This window comes from Pseudonaja textilis, chromosome 2 (genome assembly GCF_049901715.1).
Source record: "Pseudonaja textilis isolate UNSWEBS1 chromosome 2, rPseTex1.2, whole genome shotgun sequence".
Lineage (NCBI taxonomy): Eukaryota > Metazoa > Chordata > Lepidosauria > Squamata > Elapidae > Pseudonaja > Pseudonaja textilis.
The window spans coordinates 191,969,173-191,990,225 of NC_141991.1; the positions used below are offsets into that span (position 1 = coordinate 191,969,173).

The 21,053-nt window shown below is 34.9% G+C and overlaps 1 protein-coding gene across 2 annotated transcripts in view; it reads left to right on the forward strand.

Moving 5' to 3' along the window:
* The window catches only part of MAMDC2 (MAM domain containing 2), a 47,424-nt gene that overhangs the window by 17,068 nt on the left and 9,303 nt on the right, over positions 1-21,053 (forward strand). For both annotated transcript variants that reach the window (XR_015742180.1, XM_026703787.2), the window contains exons 3-8: positions 4,950-5,221; positions 8,184-8,268; positions 9,699-9,836; positions 16,721-16,977; positions 17,872-17,965; positions 19,180-19,326. Coding sequence is in view for 1 of the 2 variants with exons in the window: in XM_026703787.2 (XP_026559572.1) it covers positions 4,950-5,221; positions 8,184-8,268; positions 9,699-9,836; positions 16,721-16,977; positions 17,872-17,965; positions 19,180-19,326 (993 nt within the window). In the remaining variant the exon portion in view is untranslated. The remainder of the gene's footprint in view (positions 1-4,949; positions 5,222-8,183; positions 8,269-9,698; positions 9,837-16,720; positions 16,978-17,871; positions 17,966-19,179; positions 19,327-21,053) is intronic.

Sequence of the window (21,053 nt, forward strand, 5' to 3'; positions counted from 1 at the left end):
TGTTAGCAACCAGGTGGCCAATGAGGGGATTAACGTATTTATAGGAAATATTGTGTTACAAGTAGAGGGAAGCCAGCACAATTATTTGACTTGAAATGCCTGAGATGTAGCGGATGGACAAAAGCTTTTTATTTAGATAGATTTAGATCCTATCTCTCCCCTCCACACACACACCCAGGGACAAGTGAACAAAACTCCTCAAAAACAGTGTTAGAAAGGAAAGACCTCAGGCATTTTATAAATCTGGTGTCTGAAAATGGTAACATTAGACATTCTGCCACCCACATACAAACATATGCAAAATGATGAATGAGCAGTTAGGAAAAAAAGCTTTGAAAACAGATCACTTTTACATAATTGCTAACCATAAGTACTCTTACTCTTCTCGTCATGACCATATAAGACAATTGTAACAAAAGGTCCTTTTTAAAATAGAATTTACTATCATAACAATTCTGACTTAACACTTAAGATAAAGTAAATGTTAACTATATCAACTAACAAATTGTAACTTTTATTTTCTTCAACACTTTCCACTTAAAAAACGTACGCATTTCACTTAAGAGAAATTATGCACCTGCAAAATAAATTCAAACTTTCTCATTAATATAATGATGATGGAACAACAGCTATTATTTGTAACCCCTTTATTTTACAATGCCATTCATCAACTGACTTAACTGGATTTAAGTAATTGAGTGTAAGCTGGTTTACATAAAATAATGGAATTTAAATGGAAAATTCATTTAGTCAATTTTCATGATTATAAAAATATTTTCACTATTTTATTGTAAACTCACTTCTTTAAGTAAGTAAATGCTTTAGAAAATTGATTTTATCCATTCTATCTTCAGCTAAAAATAATCTTAATTGTTCTGATGTGAAATTGAGTATGAAAAATCATGGCAGAGCCAGTAAACATATGCCAGAAAACAAGAGGAGATTTTGAAACTCTACTGTTAATAAAATGACTAAGAACTTCCAGAATTAGGATTCAGTAGAAATCAGTTTATATTAAGTAAGGACCATGTAATGATATAAACTTTAGTATTGATGAATATATTTTAGTAGGTATATGGAGATTTCTGAAGTTTCAATATTTTGCCAAACATTATTCAGATAACTTTATGACACCTTCTCGGACACAAGACTTCTCTGGCTGTATGAAAATGTGAAGGATCTTGCATAATAAAAGGATATTGCATAACTGAGTAACATGCAAAAAACATTAGCCAAAGTGATTAGTTAGGTGCATAGGCTGAAGAAAAGATGAGGAAAAGATACCAATGCTTCCATTTTAGTTTGGTAAAAAGGCAAGTAAGAGGAGATTATCATGCAGGTGGAGGAAATGGGCAGAGAAATTTGCTGGTTTGACTAAGTACTACCGTCCAGCACCATCCAATTAAGCTTGAATGGTGGGGATTCAAAACAGACGAATACTACAAAATGTAAAGTTGAACAGTAGAATTTCTTACCACAGAATATAATTATGGCCACCAACTTGTTATTTTAAAAGTATTGAGATAATTCTTTGGTTATAAATTTCTTCCTCTAGCAGAAGTAAATGCCAATTCTTGAAGAACATGAGTAGGCAGAATGATTTACTCATTTATCCTGTTTGTGAGCATCCTGTCTGTGGCTACTGTGGGGGAAAAACTGCTGAAGTAAACGCGTCTTTAGCTTAGTCTTTCACAGTTCTTCTGCTGTCATAACATAAACATAATTAATGGTATTTAATTTTTAACAGTAGATCAAATATAAATGCAGAGATAGATAGGCAACATTTTGTAATTGAGAGAACAGTTGGAATTTTGACAATATGTGGCGAGTGAATTCTTAAAAAGAGAATAACTAAAGCCTTGCTCTTCACAAGATGGCCGCCATAGTGGCATGGCAAATAATAAAACCCATTTATCACCCCTAGTGGTCCTCTGTGGGTCCCAAAAGCACTGCTGCAAAGATAAAAACATTTTCCTCTCTTTTTCTTCCAAGCCATTAATAATATTTTTTTATTTCTTTGTTTATTTATTTAAATCCCACCTTTATTATTTTTACAAATAATCCAAGGCAATGAACATATCCAATACACTTTCTACACCTTCCTCCTCCTATTTTTCCTACAATAACCCTGTGAAGTGGGTTGGCCTGACAGAGAGTGACTGGTCCAAGGTCACTCAGCTGGCTTTTATGGCTAAGGTAGGACTTGAATTCATGGTCTCCTGCTCCTGGTGCCCTAACCACTAACTTTCTGTGTTTGAAGAATACAGAATCAGGACCTCGTCTTTGTGGCGTTGAGTTTAATCTCCTTCCAATTTGATTAGGAATCTCTGATAGACATTTTTAGAGTATGATTTTCAGGCAGCATTGTATCTATTTAATTGCCATGTCATCCTGTGCCCATTTCATCAGGTTGCTCATCAACATGGTATAGAGAACTTTGTTAAATGTATTGTTGAAGTCTTAATATAGTCTAAAAGGGAAGTTTAAAAAATGAGTTAGTTAGTCTGGCAAATCGTTTTTTGACAAATCAATCCTGACTTTGTGATAATTAGTACATTTTTTTCAAATGTACTTTTATAATTTGCATTTTTTCCAGTATTATTGCCAAACTGCCTAGACTGTAATTTTCCCTTTTAAAGAAGAAATGTGTTTTTCTCTATGTTTATTTGTTCAACGTATAAGTCATCTCAAATAACTCTAAAAAGTGTAGAATGTGTTAAAACAATAATTCACATGTATATATTATGTATGTATGCATGCATGTATGTACAGTCATATGAAAGAGAAAATACACCCTCTTTGTGTTGTATGGTTTTATGTGTAGGACATAATACTAATTATTGGTCCTTAGCAGTTCTTAGAAGTAGATAAATACAACCTCGGATGAACAAGAACATGGTGTATTATACCATGTCATCATTTATTTTACAAAAATAATGCCAAAATGAAGAATCTCCCCCTCCCTCTCCCTCCCTTTGCGTAGCCACAGTGCTGTCTCTTTCTATTGTCAATTTTTTCCACACTGGAATTGTTTGGAATTTTATTTCTGGTACCTCCTTTAGGAACTCATATCCATCCTGAACTTTTTTTCTCATTAGATTTTGGTGCAATGGCAGCCTATTTATCATAGGTTTAGGTTTATTATAATCCCCTTCTTTGAAGTTTTACTACACTTAATATTTCTTAAAATTTGGTACTTCAACATTTATGTCATTACTTCTCCACTAATGTTCCTAATTTTTCCACTTCTTCAATCAAGTGTTTTCCCACTATTTATTTGCTTTAATTTAAAGAATCTTTAAAAACAAGTCAAATGAGCATACAATGCACAGGAAAAAAACAAGTTATGAACATGCATTTTCAGTATAAAGTACAAACTCCCCCAAAGTTACATAAGATGTTTGTTTCAGTTTTATACCAATTGTTTCAGGTCAGATTCAAAGTTGATCTTGATTTACTTTTGCAAATTTATATTACCACAGTGATTTATTTTCCAAACAAATAGAATGTTTGCCCTCAGTAGCTTTCCCAGAAATAGATGCAGTAGTTTTTTTTTTATTTGAAAGACCATTGAAAGTAAGCTATAATTTAATTACGTTTTAAGAACTTGTAAAATGGCTTTCTTCATAATCTATTTTTAATTACTATTTGGAATCAATATATTTGACAATTTGTTGACATGAATAACAGTTGGCATGACAATTTTTATATATTATACTTTCTATACGTATAAGATATGTATACAAAGAACAATCAAATGTTCCCTTTTGGAGAGTAAGAAATAGTAAGCCGAAGAAATGAAGGCATGAATAATAAAAAGAAATTGAAATCCAAAAATACCATATACTTCTACATACCTTTCTGCCCTTGACAACAGACTTCCTTGAATGTTGATACACTGCTTCATATATTGGTGTTATCCTTTCAATGTCTTAATTATCTTTGTTTTAGGGTCTCAATTCCATCCAAACACAGCTGTCTCAGGTTTCCTGTCAGCCTATGCATCCTTCTTTTATATTTGCAAATACGGACATACAGGCTTGTTCACACCCACAACCAACACACCTATAATGTCACAAGGACATCTTAAAGCACAATACAAAGTAAAGACAGGGGCACACATTTCTATGATCTGCCTACATTTTGTAGAAACAAAAAAAATGCTGGGATGTTATAGTTATATTGGGCTGGGTAATGCTATTTGAGAGGCAATTACACATTTGTGCACCTTTCATGTTATTATTTTCATCTTTTGGGGGTTTTAAGTTTATTGGGTACTGCTTTGAAAAGGTTTGGTCTGGAGACCAAGAATTTATTATTTGCCATTATAATTAAATCATGGCAGTCAGGAGATACTTCATGTCATGTATACATTGATATTTAATAAATAATGAAAAAAGATAATAGTGTCAAAATCCAATTTGCACTGCAGAATTAAAATAAAACCTTACTAGTTCAATATTATGCAAACAAATCCCCAGTACCTAGTCCAGTGAAACCTAATCCTAAATATTATTATATATTCAAAAGTTGTAAAATATTTTTTAAAAATTGAGAAACTTTAATTAAGTATATTATATGATAAATGCATGAGCAATTTTAATGATTCAGGTTGTTTATGAAAAACATATATTAAAAATATTATTACTTCTTTAAATCTTAATTATTTTAAATAATAATAAATTAAAAAGCAGCTTGTAAATCTATTTAGTTTTACAGAGAAGGGAAAGGTACAGCAAAGTATATTTTAATCATCAACCCTTCTGCAATATGATAATTTTCAGATATTTTGGATTTCTACACATCCTTCATTTGAACCAAAAGCACAAGAGGCAATTTCCCTTCAGTTTAGTTAGTGGCCATGTTGGGTGAGGTTGATTGCATTTAAGAGTGCTAAGTATCAGTAAGGCATGTTTTCTTATTCAAATCTAATCATTGTACATTTTCAGGTCATTACATTTCTGTGGATACCTCACAAGGAACAAGTGGTGACACAGCTGTATTGCTCAGCCCTGAACTATACACAGGAGAGTGGAGTTGTGTTCGGCTTATATATCAGATTGCATCAGCTTCAGAATTACCACTAGATTCTATTATCTTAAATCTGTATATAAGAGTGGAAGGTGAAAGCCTTGATCATTTGCTTTGGACAACCACAGAACATTCAGAGAGCTGGCTCATAGCCAGTGTAGATGTAAAAAATAGGACAGACAAATTCAAGGTAAGCATCTGAAACAAGTACTTGCATTCGTTTACACACATACACACACATACACACAACTGTAGATAAATGGAAATAACTAGAACTTTTCATATATGTTTATCTCTTTTCTTATGAAACATAAATATTTGGAACAATTTTTATTATTTGTGAAGGGATACTGAATATCCAAACATCCACTTTGATAACATATCAGATGTTCTAATTAATATGTAAATCAGAGGCAAACCTGCTGTCTTTATGGATTGATTGTACCACAAAACATGTCAGAAAAGATAATTGCTCTATATTTTAGACTTTTCTTAGCAAAACCAGATAATTGTAGTAATCTTTAAAGAAAAAAATAATGGAAAATTGTTTATTCTCTAGAGTACAATGTTCATTTTCACTTTGATCTTTCTTCATATAGTTTTGTGAACAGACATGCATACAAATCTATCACCCTTTTGAAAACAGTAATGTTATTAAATTTAAAAACAGCAATGTTATTAAAAGTGGGGGGGGCAGATAATGAAAAGATTAAGATAAGGGAAAAGCAAATATAACAAGCATGTTTGATTTGCACCAAATCCAGACACTATACATTATATTTAAAACCTTGCTGTCTTTACAAATCATCTTTGCTTCCCCTGCATCCTTATAATACTTTATACATCTAAAAATATTTAAATTTTTGTTCATACATCTAAAAATATTTATAAACTTTTCATCTTTATTTGAATATTTCATTAATTTCACCAGTCATTACTTTCTTAGTTTTCATAGGGAGAGCCAGTTTGGTGTGATTAAGGCATCAGACTAGAAACCAGGAGACTGTGTTTTAGTCCCACCTTAGACATGAAAGCTGACTCATGACTTTGGGCCAATCATTTTCTGACGCCCATGGCATCAGGCTCCAGCAAGAAACTGGTCATTTCCTACTGATAACCAATGGATCAATGGTCAGTTGATTGGAGGTGGGGAGAGGGGGAGCCGACCCTGCATGTGCAGGAAATGAAAAAGAATCTATATTTGACCAAATCTTGTTGTTCTGACCAAGGCTTCCCGAGACCGTAATTAAGCACACGCTTAGATAAAACAACTCTTGTTTTATTTCAATGATGGGAATTATTTTCATTCCCAGCCAGTAATAAATCCCAAACAGTCCTTCAAGATAAGCACCCACCTTTTTTACTTTTGAATTGCTGCCAACAACTAGAGTCTCAAATGCATTATAAAAAACCAACCGAAGTACAAAGTCCACACAGAGCTTCAAGGATAAATCCGAACAGAATGAATGACTTTGCTTCCTACAAAGGTTTCATCACCTTTGCCTGTCCTTTATACCTTATGGGAGGGGCAATCACCTCCAAGTCTTACTGCCCCTTTTGTCTCAGCTGCTCTTGCCTTCTAGCAGCTCTGCACACACGTGCACTGGGAACAGGCTCCCCTTGTTCCTCGGCCTCGCTTCTGTGAGACTCAGGAGGCTCCGGAGTCAGCATCCCACTCCCAGATGGTCCTGGCTCCATCTCTGCATTGGCTGCAGGACCCTCATCCGAGTCCTCTCCAGACTCCCTGACTGCTCCCCTTTCTTCCCCACCGTACAATTCCACTGCCATCTGCACAGGCTGCCAGCGAACCACAACACTTGTCAACAAGCTTCTTTTGTATTGGGTGTTCAGTTTTATACTCAGTCCACATTCATTCAGCAACCATATATTCATGATTCTATCTATTTTCTATTATTGCATGTATTTCATAACCCATTCCAATGCATCATGTATTGTTCCTGACATACTCTTACTTCCATATAACGAAGTAGGCATAACCACTTTTTTTCACTCAATCTGAACATATGTTTAGAGATATTTTCTACGAACTTAGATATTAAGCACTGCTCTGAAAGACTGATGCTCAAACTGATATTCTAGAGGCTATTGTAAGAAAGGTAAGAGAAAGGTAATCCAAATCCAGTGGTTTGTGGCACAATTACACTGATCTCCAAATTTTGGGAAATTATTGACCTTAGAGATAAAATGTGTTAATTTGACATATTTTGATTAGATTAATTAGAAAGGTGATAAAGGTGCTGGTTGGCTAAAGTTTTCAAGATATTTCAGAATAAAGATTTACACACAGGTGAGTATATTTGCCTACAAGGGAGGGAAGTGTCTTACGATCATAATGCCTTTCTTGACAAAGTACAGTAGAACAATGAAAAGGGTACCACATGGAAGTGTATAAATTTATCTTCACTTTGAGAACAGCAAGGCAGACGATTATGAAAAACAAGTGGAAAATTTGCTTAGGTCCTATAAAGCACTTGATGCAAACATGTCACTGAAAATTCACTTCTTACACTTGCATTTATACTATTTCCCTTTGAACTGTGGGGCAGTGAGTGATGAACATGGGGAGAGATTCTACCAGGATATTGCAGGCATGTAGAAAAGATACCAAAGGAAATGGTGTCCATCCTTGCTTGCCGATTACTGCTGGAATCTCCCCAGGGATGATTCTACTGCAATTCACCAAAAAGATGGAACCTTGTCATTTAATCTGATATTGGAGCTTGTCAGTTTTTCATACAAAAAATATGAAAATGTTACATGAAAAAACCAATAAATGAATGGAAAGTTATTGGTATCAATAAAAACATATATTTATAATGATTTGTGTGGCACCATTCCCATTCCCATCACATTTTACAGAAAAGTTATGGAATATAATTGTACATCCCCCTCATAATTTTGAATTATTTTGATGCAGTTTTGACCTGAAGCTGTATCTTGGAACCTGGAGCCAATTAATACTCAGGACTTAATTTTCCTTTATTAGTGACCCCAATTCTGATAAAATCAAGCAACTTTCATTTCCGAGGCTTCTCCTTGTAGACCAGTGTTATTTAAGCTATTTATTTTCTAAAACCAGTTTATTGAAACACAGTGCTTACTCTCACTCTATTTTTATGCTTGTTTTACAGATTGTACTGGAAGGTGTACTGGGAACAGAAACTTTTGCCAGCATAGCAATTTTTGAAATCAAAATTTCAACTGGCTACTGTATAGGTAAGTAGCTATTTTAATAATTGTCTATAAGTATATGAGAATGTAATATTTAATTGGGAATCTATTATCATAAGAGTATTCGTTAAGAGAAATTTAATATTATATTGAAATATTATATTTTATTAATTCTAACCTGACAAGTGGTGTATTTTTGAATAATTATAATAGACTAATTATAATATGCTGCCCAGGTTTCCAAATCTTTAGAAATCTTTATTGCTCAGTCAGAAAAGGCAGCTATGAAAAAGAATATGTTGCCTCACCACTGGTGTGCAGCTATTCATAGATTAAAATGAATTAACACTGAAATGTGCTTTTTAGGTTCTGTATAACATATTTTGTATAGTTGTTAATATCTTCTGTGTCATTGAATGTAAGGCTATGAGGACTAGCCAAGGAAAACCCAGAGTTCTGTAGGACATTATTGGTCGTCAGAAAGATTCAAAGACAGGCTACATGCACTCAGGTGTTGGAGAATATTCTTGGGATATCATTCTGCAGCCACTTCTGCTTGACTTAGAGATTCAGAGTGATGATATTCCAGTCAAGGACATTCCACAAGTATTGAATTTTAATTCTAATTTCTGGAAGCCATAGACTTTATGGAGGGGTGTGGTTTCACATGCTGCCTGGATCCCGCATGTGCACAGATGGGGCTTCACCAGGGGTGAGGTTCTATTCGCTAGAACCGGTTGTTAACATTCTAAGCAGTTCGGAGAACCGGTTGTTAGAAGAAATTACTGGCCTAATCCCATAAGGAAGGCAGGAAGGAAACATTCTGGTGTTGCTTATAGAAACTGCCTCTCCATTAACCTTTATTACATTCTTGGCAGGACTAGACTTCTCTGGAGTTTTTTTCTCTCCTTTGCTGGTAATTTGCTTGTGTGGAGTGACCATTCAAAGTTACAGTGGCACTGAAAAAAGTGATTTATGACCATTTTTCACATTTACAACTGTTGCAGCATCCCTACAGTCATGAGAGGCTAGGCGAGGAGATGCGTGCCTCGATGTGAGTGATATTGAGTTGGCCATGCCCAGCCAATAACATGACCACCAAGCCACACCCACCAACTAAGCTACGCCCACAGAACCAGTTGTTAAAAAATTTGAATCCCATCCCTGGGCTTCACTCACTTCTGTGCCCAGTTCCTGGTGGGCCACTGACTGGTGCTTGTCTCTGGCCTGGGGATTAGAGACTCTTGATTTAAGATATAAAAGTTCACCAATTCCTGCTTTACACTTCCCTTTCTTGTTCTGTTGAATGGCTCGCTGCATGATGATGGTAACACATAGGATTAAAGCTTATATTATTCTGAACATTGACAGTACATTTTAAACAGAAATTTGAACTGACTGTAGCTGACTAAATAGATAGTCATGGGTACCAAACCACAGATATTTATGTGCTTTGATATTTTTTTCAACTGCAGAATGTGATTTTGAAGAAAATCATCTTTGTGGTTTTATGAACCGCTGGAATCCGAATGTTAATTGGTTTGTTGGTGGTGGAAACATAGGAAATTCACAGTCTATCCTTCCAAAAGATCATACCTTTAGGAATGAATTTGGTAAGCAAGAAAGACTTATTTATTTTGAAAGACAGCAAGATCGAAGGTATTTGTAACTTTTAATTACAAATAATTCCAAATTTTCTCATTTGTGTTCTCAATTCTGTGTTCCAAGTTCTCTCATTAGAATACAATAGCACCATGAATGAATCTTTTATAATCATGTAGTTTTAAATATGCATGTTTTAAAAATAGATTGGAGGAAGAATTGTAAATAGAATTTGGTAATGGCAATTTTGACATAAATGGGGCATTCTTTGTGTGTGTTGGGGGAGGCAGGGAGTCAGAAAACACAAAGGTTCAGCTTTTCATAATTGTTCTCCCATGTAAAGTTTAACCATGTTTTGGTCAAAACAAATTATGACCTACATTTTTGCACTAAGTGCTTTCAGGCTTGCTTTTATATTTCATTTATGGTATTCAGTTTACATTTGTATGGTGTGAATTATTTATTAAATTAAATCCAGGCATTGTTCCAAAAATAATTTCTGTATAGTTTTCTCAGCTATGCTCACATAGAAAACCTAGAGAAAGAAATTAATAAAACTTCATACCAGCTCTTGAATATCCAGGTTATTAAAAAAGTAAATAATTTACCTTGTTATCTTAAAGTAACTACATTCTCTAAGCATATTACTCAGAGTATTATATAATTTATTTAAACCTATGTTTATTGAATTTTTTTTAATTGTTCAAATGTGAAGCTCATCTATCCTGGCATAAACACATTTGAATTATCTTTTTGAATCCTGTGGAAATCAGTTAGATTTTTTTCTTTTTGTATCACATAATTTTCTTTATCCAATCTAAATATCAGAGATGTAAGTTTTTCAAAAGCTAAGTTTGATTCAATTTTTTCGAGTGACCCAATTAAACCATTTTTTTAAAAAAAACTTTAAAATAGAATTGTCATCTGCTGGGAAAGGTTCCTTGTTTGGTGAGATGTGAGTTAAGCAAATAGGTCTGAGGTCTTTGCTCAAACTTTCTTTGAATAATTTTCCAATGCTGGAAGAGAAAAAATATATTCATGAATTCATGCATCTCCCAGAACTATGGTCAGATGCTATGTTGAAGCATTAGAATATCTTCTGGAGAAGATTGAGCTATCAGGATTCCAGTGATCGCCCTAATTAAATCATGAGCCTTAAGTCAAACTTCAAAAAACTTCAACAGATTCATTAGGAGTGACATACTGGCATGAACTGTATGAAGCCAATTTTGTCAGGATTCCGGCAGTTACCCCCATTTAAATCATGAGTCTCGAGCCAAACTTCCAAAACTTAAAGAGGATTTATTGGGAGTTAACATGCCATCACTGCTTGGGTGTAGCCGACTCTGAAACACATTATTCATTGTCACCCTTGACCCTGGTTTTTCCCTCTACCCCCAGGTGTATCATAATTCATATTCTCCAATGGAACACATCCATAGCCAAGAGTCATCAATCATGCTCTCCAGTTAGAATTTTGCGTGGCAGAAACTTAGTCAACTAGTTACTATCTTTGAAAACATTTGTGGAATGCAGTTTTGGTTTTGCAAGCTGCTGCACTGCTCCCCCCTCCCTTTCTGTTGGCAACTCTAAAAAGACTATAGAAATATTTTATGAGTTGACATGTAATTACAGTCATGTGTGACCCTGCTTCCCCCTTCTCTCCTGGGTGTGCCATAAATCAGTTTCTCCAATTAAACACGTACATGGGCTAAGTGTCATCCATCACATTCTCCAAATAAAGTTTTTTGAGGGCAAAAGCTCCACTAGCTTAGCTACAATCTTTTTAAAAATAAGGTTGGAATGTGCTTCTAAGTTCATTTGCTGTATGCTTTTCCAGTCTTCACCCCCCTCTTTCTGGAGGGGCTACCAAAGAAAAATAATTAAAAAGTATATTCCTTTCCTCCCTTCCCCCTTTTTAATGGGAGCTTTCAGGGGATCCCTTTCCATGAAGGACACATCCATATCTGTTTATAAGATAATAAAACATATAATAAAAGGAAGAAACAATAGAAATAATTCTTTTCAGAGAATTAAAATACATCTAATTCATTTGGTTTCTTCTTAGAAGTACTAAAACAATGTATGTTTTCATCATAAGAGTTTTTCGGCATTATACGAAGATCACAATTATGATTGAAATAAACTGATAAAACCCACATAAAAGTAATCTGCAAAACAACTTCTTCAAATCTTGTAATATTCAAGGACAGTCGACTACAACTAAATTGGAAAACATAGATCTCCATGGAGATTTTCTAATGAAAGAATGTCCCAGAGTAGGAACAAATGCTTAGGAAAGGAATGAAAGAAAACTTTTGAATAACAAAGAAATTATATTTCTGGTAAAAATCCAATTTAGGGTTTGGATTTATTTATTTTTTTGCAAATTGGATGAGTTGAGTTCTTAAACTTTTAAATTAGAGACCTTTGAGAAGATGTTAAACCACAATGTGTTATATTTGTCCACTGGAAAAGCTGAGTGCAACAGATGCATTTAGCTTTAAAAATAGAGCAGCTGTGGAAGGCAAAAATTAATTTTGCTCATTCAGCAGACATTGCTCATTCCATGTAGTCTTTTGATAAAAAAGATAGTTCATCTCTGATTACATTGTTTTTTATTTCTGGAAAATTGGAAAGGCCAGGACCCACTGTGTACCATAGAATTTGGGAACATTTTTAAAACAAGCAAAATGTTTTTACCATTTTAGTATAAGTATATTAATAAGAATTCATAAGAGCCAAGCTAGTGAAGGAGAAAGGGTCAGTAAAAAACCTGTAGAAATGCATTTATATATTTCTGCATTACTGAAATTACTTTATTAAGAATAGGTCACTAAATGATATCAGTATAGATGAGGGAATCATTCTGAATTGTCTTCTGATGGTCTAATATAGAAAAGTCAAATATGAAGTATTCACAACTTCTGAAATATTTTCAAAGGATCAAATAGACAAACATAATTGGCAGATAAATTGTAGCTTCTATAGTTAAGATCTCATTAAAGCAAAGTGGATTGTTTTGGCAATTAATAGTCCCCCCCCCCCCAATCTGAATAGATTCCATTTAGTAATATATTATACTGTGTTGCTGGGTATCTAAATCTATAAGCTTTGGAACCTTAATATTAAAACATTTCTTATGAGAATTGTACCTCAAAAGTCTTAGATAGCTTTTCACACTAATACAGTGGAGTTTTATCTCTGAAACAAAGAGAAAAGTATATTTTATTTCCATAACTGAAGCCTGGTTCCGTTTCTATAAACAAATGTAATTTTTAAAATGAATTAATTTAGCAGAATCTACAAAAATTTGCTGCTTCCTTTAAAACCACAAAAGCAATGTGACCTTTCTCCTTTGGGTGTTGTGATTCTTCATGTCACAATGTACCTGGCACCAGTTCATGCTCTCTAGCACCTCCCTAAGATGCTGGTGCATGAAGATAATTTTCTGCGATATACACTACAGCAAATTGAAAGTCCTCAATTTGCAACCATTAATTTATTGACTGTTTAAAGTTATAATGGCACTGAAAAAGTGACAATTTTTCACACTCATGACTGTTGCAGCTACATGATCAGAATTCAGACACTTGGCAATTGACTCTTCATTTATGATAGTTGCAGTGTCCCGGGGTCATGTGATCACCTATTGGGATATTTTGACAAGCAAAGTCAATGGGGAAGCCAAATTTATTTACCAACCTTGTTACTAACCTAAAAACTGCAGTGATTCATTTAACTGTGGCAAAAAAGGTCATAAAATGAGGAAAACTCAAAACTTTTGGACTCAATTGTGGTCATAAGTCAAGGACTACCTGTACTCGTTAACAAATAATAATGACAGGCATGGACTTTTCAGTTACATCAACAAATGAAAGGGGTACCAATTGATATTGTGATGGATTCCTTAAAACTAGAAATATGTGAAAGTAAGGAGATTTAAAAGAAGCTTGTTTTGTGAAACTAGAACAGATAAACTATTACACTGCAGGTAAATTATTAGGTCCCACCAGTTCTTAAAAAGATAGTAATGTGCCCTCTCCTTAAAGGACCATTGCCTGACCTAGATAGCCTGGACAGTTTCCATCCAGTTTCCAACTTCCCATTTCTACGGAAGGTGATGGAGAGAGGGGTTGCATGGCAGCTGAAGAGAACCCTGGATAAAGCAGATTATTCTAGACCCCTTTCAGTCAGGGTTCAGGCCATAGTTTGGGATTGAGATGGCATTGATAGCACGCATGGTTGACCCTGGCGGAAGCGGGATGGAGGTAGTGCATCCATCCTGTCTCTTCTTAACCTCAGCAATATTCAATACCTGGACCAGCTCTGGGAACTGGTGGTAGGCATCACTATACTGCGTTGGTTCTCCTTATAGGGCCAGTTCCAGTCAGTGTTGATAGAAGGGAGAGAGATCTAGCCGATGGCCCTTACTTTGTGGGTTACTTTTGGGTTCCCTCTCCTTCTATTTAACATTTACACAAGGCTGCTGGGTGAGATGATCTGTTGGTTTGAGTTGAGATATCAGTATGTGGATGATACCCAGCACTATACTCTACCCCAATCCTCTTGAGTGATGCCCTGGATGTCCTATTCCAGGACTGTTGGGGACTAGATGAGGCAAAGCAGACTCCGACTCAACCCTTGCAAGACAGAGTGATCGTGAATATTTGAATCCCCTAGAGACAAGGATCTTCCATCTTTGGTTCTTAATGGGGGAGTCCTGCCTCAAACAGACCCAATGTGGAATTTGGGGGGTCCTCCTGGACTCACATCTTCTGCTTGAAGAGCAGGTGGCAGCTGTAGTCAGGACAGCCTTTGTACACCTTCAGTTGGCGTGCCAGTTGCATCCACACCTGGATCAGGAAGCCTTGCTCCTAGTAACTCATACCCTTGTAATCTCCAGATTTGACTAAAGTAACAGCCTCTACACTGGGGCTGCTCTTCAAGACCATTTAGAAATTTCAACTGGTGCAGAATGCAGTCACACGGGTAATAACTAGTGACAGGTATATGACACATGTAATGCCACTCCTACATGAACTGTAGTGGTTTACCATTATGTTTCCAGATGCAATTCAAGGTACTGATATAAAGCCCTACATGGCTTGGGAACAGGGTGCTTGAGGGATCACCTTTTTCCAAGAGTTTCTACCCATCCAATTAGATCAAATAGGATGGTCATGCTACAGATCCCATCAGACAAAAAATGTTGGGTGACAGGGACTAGAAGACAAACTTTATCTGCAGCAGTTCCTATTCTGTGGAATATTCTCACTCTGGAGATTAGAATGGCCTTGGGGTGCTACATATTGTTCAGGCCAGATATCTTGCTTTATATATTTACTCAGATTAGATGTTTTAATGTTTTAACTTTTTTACTGTTTTTAAGATTTTTAATTGCAATGTGTATTTCTGAATTTGAGCTATCTAGAGTTGTTTGCTGAGATGAGCAGCTACAGAAATCAAATAAATAAAAATAAATAAATAAAATAAGATGACCTATTTTTAAAAAAGACATATTACTTACATAAAGTTGCAGTTTTTATGGTCATTAGTATACTTTTTTTTAGTTTTGCATATTCGGCATCCAGAAATTTCTAAATAGTCTTTGGGTTAACTTTAAATAAGGGTTAGCATATATATTGTCCCATATAATTTTGCTTAGACTTTAGGCTGATTGCTAGTTCTAAAAGAGGATAACAAAGATGTACTGAACAAATTACAGTAAACATAAAATCTGTGCTGGGAGTTCGTGGGAAATCAGAAATTTGCCAGAACCATAAAAGTGGTATCAGATGTCAAGCCAATAATTTTTCATAATCCAAATGGGAAAAGACTAATAAGCGAAGCTAGTGGTTTAAAAACATTAGCTTTTGTTACTATTGTGGAACTTCTGCTTGGCATCAAACCTCGCAAACCAACACAAAAACAATGAAGCGTCATCTTCTTAGTATTCTGTCATACTCCTTTTTAATATGTATACTTTGATCTTTTTCTCCTCTTCATGTCAGGCTGACTGTTTTTTTGGAATTTTTCTCTGCTTGAGATGCAAACTATGGAAGGAGTCTGTTACATATGCTGCAATTTGAAAGATATCTGACATGCAGTTCCAGTACTGATTTGGCACCACTAAAACATTAGAATTAATATATGCATCTAAATCTGCATGTGTTTCATGTAATTATAATAAATTTAGGTTTACTAGGTTATTATATTCATTTATTTAGGATTAAACCTTATATAACTGACTGAGATATCCCTTAATGTTATATTGTATATATTTAATATTTAACCTGGAAATAAGAAGAAATTAACCTGGAAATGAGGAGAAACTTTCTGACAGTGAGAACAATCAACCAATGGAACAGTTTGCCCTTGGAAGTTGTGGGAGTGCCATCACTTGAGACTTTCAAGAAGAGATTGGACTGCCATCTGTCAGAAATGGTGTAGGGACTCCCACTTGGGTGGGGGGGTTGGACTAGATGGTCCAACCAAGGTCCCTTCCAACTCTGATTATCTGTTATCTGTATATCAGTAAACTTTTTTTGCTACCACTTTTTTGGGAACATACTGTATAGCTTTGGCTAAAACATTTAGATACTCTAATTTCAAAACTCTACATTTATTGATTAAAATCTTTTCCTCTCTTTGAGTATGCCAGTTCTTATCACATAAGCCAAAAAGGATACATTTTAATTGTGATATGTTCATATCAAGCAACCAGAGTAAAGTTGATAATCCAAGTGCTGAGAGTTGCAGACACACTGATTCTAACATATTAAATCAGAGGAGCAAATATTCTGAGAATATTGCTTCTGAGGAGCTCATTGTTATCATGTCTTTGTACAACATTTTCTAAAACAATGTTCAATTATGCTATTTTCTCCTGTAGGTCATTACATGTATGTGGATTCTCTCTACGTCAAGCACTTTCAGGAAGTAGCTCAACTGGTTTCACCTAAGACACTAACTCCAATGTCAGGCTGTTTATCTTTTTATTATCAAGTACAGCAGGAAAGTGGCATTGTTTTTACTATTTATACAAGAGATGTAAATGGCTTTTATGAGGAGCTTTGGAAAGCAGATAGACCAACGAGTAATGATTGGCTGTTAGGTGAAGTTGACTTCAGTGCCCCATATCCAATGGAGGTAAGGGTATAAAAATAACAGGCCTGTATCTTTGCATATTACAGCTAGTTCTTGACTTCTGGCCACAATTGAACTCAGAATTATGGTCATAAGTTGTTGCTGCCGTTAAGCAAGATTCCCCTGAAGAGTGGGAAAGGCCCTGGGTTGCTGAACAAATGGACATAAATCTAGGACTATGTATAGAATTTGTAACGTTATACTAAACTAGAGCGTCCTTTTAATATAGTAGGGGGTTAACATTATTTTATTTATTTTAAGAACGACATGGAGTAATGATTTTTCTCATTATAAATTATTTCCTTTAATTATACTCCTTTGAGGATTCTTATAAGATGGCACTTTAAAAAAGATGTAAAAAAGATGTAGGAAAATGGCATGTGAGGCAGTGCACATTTCTTTGACAAATACAAATACGTGTTGCCAGTCACTACTTCTTATTTGTAGATAGTGGAAAATAGATAGTTCTAACAACATGAATGTATGAGTTTAGCAAGTGAACAATAAGGGTTGTAAATTTGAGTTTGTTTCTGCACATCCCAAGTTTCTGGGATAAGGACGAGTAACAGCAGAGATATCATAAAGTTTCCCCCTTATAATATGATGTTAAAGTTACAGTCATATGCTCCTAGGTAAGTGAGTGCGAGATTGTAACTTTAATCACATACACATATACATGTTTTTAATTCTTTTTTCTCCCCTTGATATTATTTTCATTTTAATTAAATTATTTGAGTCATAAACAATTAATGATTTGAGAAAAATATGACTTCAGGCTTTTTCCTATGTATATAAATAAGGGTTAGCTGGGAATGATTGAATTTGCTTCTTCAAAATATGTGATCACCAAAATAACATTTTTTTATAATAATAGTCTAACTATGGATATTTTTGCAGGTTATTTTTGAAGTTGCTTTTAGCAGTGCCAAAGGAGGATATCTGGCTCTTGATGACATTTCTTTCTCCCCAGTTTTCTGTAGCAATCAAACAGGTACAGGTTTCCCACCTTAAATTTATATTTTAAATGAACATGAATATGTTGCATAATACGCATTTTTCTTTGTCAAATAGTAATTTAATTGCTTTTACACATTAAGACAACCCAATATATGTTCAACATCAACAAGCATTGATAATATCCCTCTTACGATATAGTCGATTTAGGCAATATGGGTAGCATACAAGATAGACAAAAAGACAGCTAAACACTAGGACATCAATTGTTATTGAGTAAAAGGAGTTCTGCCCACATACAGGACTTTATCAATAAAAAGATGTTATGCACATATTTTCCCCATTACTGGTGAAAAACATAGGAAAGATCCATAAGAAAACAACATCCTATAAATAATGAGGGACAATCACACAACACAAGCATTACCTGAACAAATTATTGATGAACTTTTTTGAATGGATATAGCTACTCATAAACTGTATCTCTAGCCATCTGTATGTTGTAGTCTTCTTTGCAGTCTACAATTCTGTTTCAGTATACATACTTAGATTGTCGTAGGTTTAACGGACCTTTGTATGCCCCATCTTCTTACTGAAATTGAATTAAGATATTGAAGAAAGGTATATCTTTTAAAGCAAAATGACACAATTCACGAAGTGGAGCTCATTACAGTATAAACAGATGTACAATTCATAGTGTTTTCATCTCAGAAATTATGACTAAAATACTTTGCATCTGACAAATGATGAATAAAGATGTATTTCAGTAATGTTAAGTATATAAAAAATGAACAAGTTGTGCAGCACATGCATATGTTAAGATAAGTATCATTTTAAAAATTGCTTTTTCTAAACAATTGAATATTACTGGTGGAAATATTATTACTGAGGTAATAACAGATACTGATTATAGACTCATTGTACATCTTCCATAGTTATTATCTAACTTTTTATTTGATACAAATTATTTCCACTGGAGAATGCAAGTTACTTTAACTGAAAATAGAATTATCTGAGTCGTTTCCTTTTGTAGCCTTGTATTTATGTGTGACTATGTGGGTAGAAGGAAATCTTTTGGTTCTGTGGAATCCTTAATTCTCTTTTGGATATGTTTTATTCAGTGTTACTATCCATAACTGCTATTAATGGACAAACAGATTGATTCCTTCTTACTGATTTTGCTAGTATTTATCAGCTTACTCTTTCAAGTATGCAGTTTTAATGCTCTTCCATTTGATCTGTTATCCTTAGCCACTTCCTTCAGTCCCTTACAGGCAAGTTGCACTTTTGAGGAGAATTTTTGCCATTTTTATCAAGATTACAAGGATGGTTCTGGTTGGAGCAGGATAAAAGTGAAGCCTAATCCATATAGACCGGGTGACCACACTACTGGCACAGGTAAGTAAACATATTTATTGGAAGATACATAGGGTGGGTACATTAACTTCTTCAACATGCTGAATTCAATCCAAATCTCCTGAAGCTTTGAGGACATTTCAGCAATTTCTTGACAGGCGTGAGCTACTACAGGATGTGAAAAAAAATCTTGTTATGAGAGTCCCAAAGAAAGAGCCTTAAATAAAATACTTGAAGTGGGAATCCTGGGATTTATTCAGTTATTCTGCTTTGGTATAAGAATATGTATGTGACTTCAGATCATATGAAGAGATAAATGTAACTGTGCAAACATTATGAAACCTAGATCACCTAGTACCAGCTTCACATAAATTTAGATGAAGTATTATTTCAGAACTCTCTAAAACAAGATCTCAGTGTAAAGAGTTTTCACACATGGGGCTCCCCCCTCCTACTAGCAGTGATCAGATGCTAACAAATAGGGAAGGAGTGGTGGGGAGGGAATGATATAAGCCTGAGGTAAAAGTTCACTAGACAAAGAGCTACTGGCCAAACTGCAAAGTCCGATGTTCTGGTTCACCTCCAAAATAGCTTTTCTATTAAAAGAACAATTATGGTGAATTGCTTCATTTCAGATCAAGGCATTAATATGATAAATGACATAGCAGTATTATATGAAACAGGTTCAGCCAGACCCATATACATATATTGATATCTAGTTCTGTGCAAAAGTGATAAGTATGTCTGAAGATCTAAAAATGAATTTCCGAAAAAAGGGGGGGGGGGTGTTTGTTTTTTAATGGTCTGCTCACTGTAAAATCCAGGCAGGAAAATTAAATTACAGGCAGTCCTTGACTAGCAGTCATTTATTTAGTGACTGTTTGAAGTTACAATGCCACTGGAAAAAGTGATTTATGATAGTTTTCACACTTATGACCATTATGCATCCCCATGGTGAAAAGGTAAAGGTTTCCCTCTTAGTCTAAATTCTGGGGCATCGTGCTCATCTCCATTTCTTGGCTAAGGGAGCCAGTGTTGTCAGAAGACAATTTCCATAGTCATGTGGCCAGCATGATTATAGCCAAAGGCGCATGTAACACTGTTACCTTCCCACCATAGTGGTACCTATTAATCTACTTGCATTTGGATGCTTTTGAACTGGGGACAGGTAATGAGGAGCTCACTCCATTGTGCGGAGTTTGAGTCTTGAATCTGGGCTGTCAGCTCTTCAGTTGACAAGCTCAGCATCTTTAAGCACTGAACCACCATTCCATGGTCACATGATAAAAATTTAGGCGCTTTGCAACTATCATGTACTTATGAAAGCTGCACTGTCCCCAGACATGTGATCACTGCTTGTAACCTTTTCAGCCAGCTTCCGACAAGCAAAGTCAATGGGGGGAAACCAGATTCAGTTAATGACTACATAATAACTGTAGTGATTCGTGTAACAATTGTGGCAAAAGATCATGGAATGGGACAACGATCACTTAATTGCTTTGCTTAGCAGCAAAAATGTTGGGCTCAATTGTGGTCATAAGATGAGGATGATTATCTGTATATGTAACCCAATTACCTAATTATCATTACTATAGTTAGGGTAAAATAGCTTTGGAACAAAATTAGACTTAAAAATTGGGTAAAAAATGTTTTCTTTTACTGTAAAGATAACGTATCAATCTCTGTAACAACTGGAAAATAGCAACTAAAAATATCCAAGCCTGGAAAGATTATTTAAGATATTTTTGTACGAAATAGCTCTTTAGAGA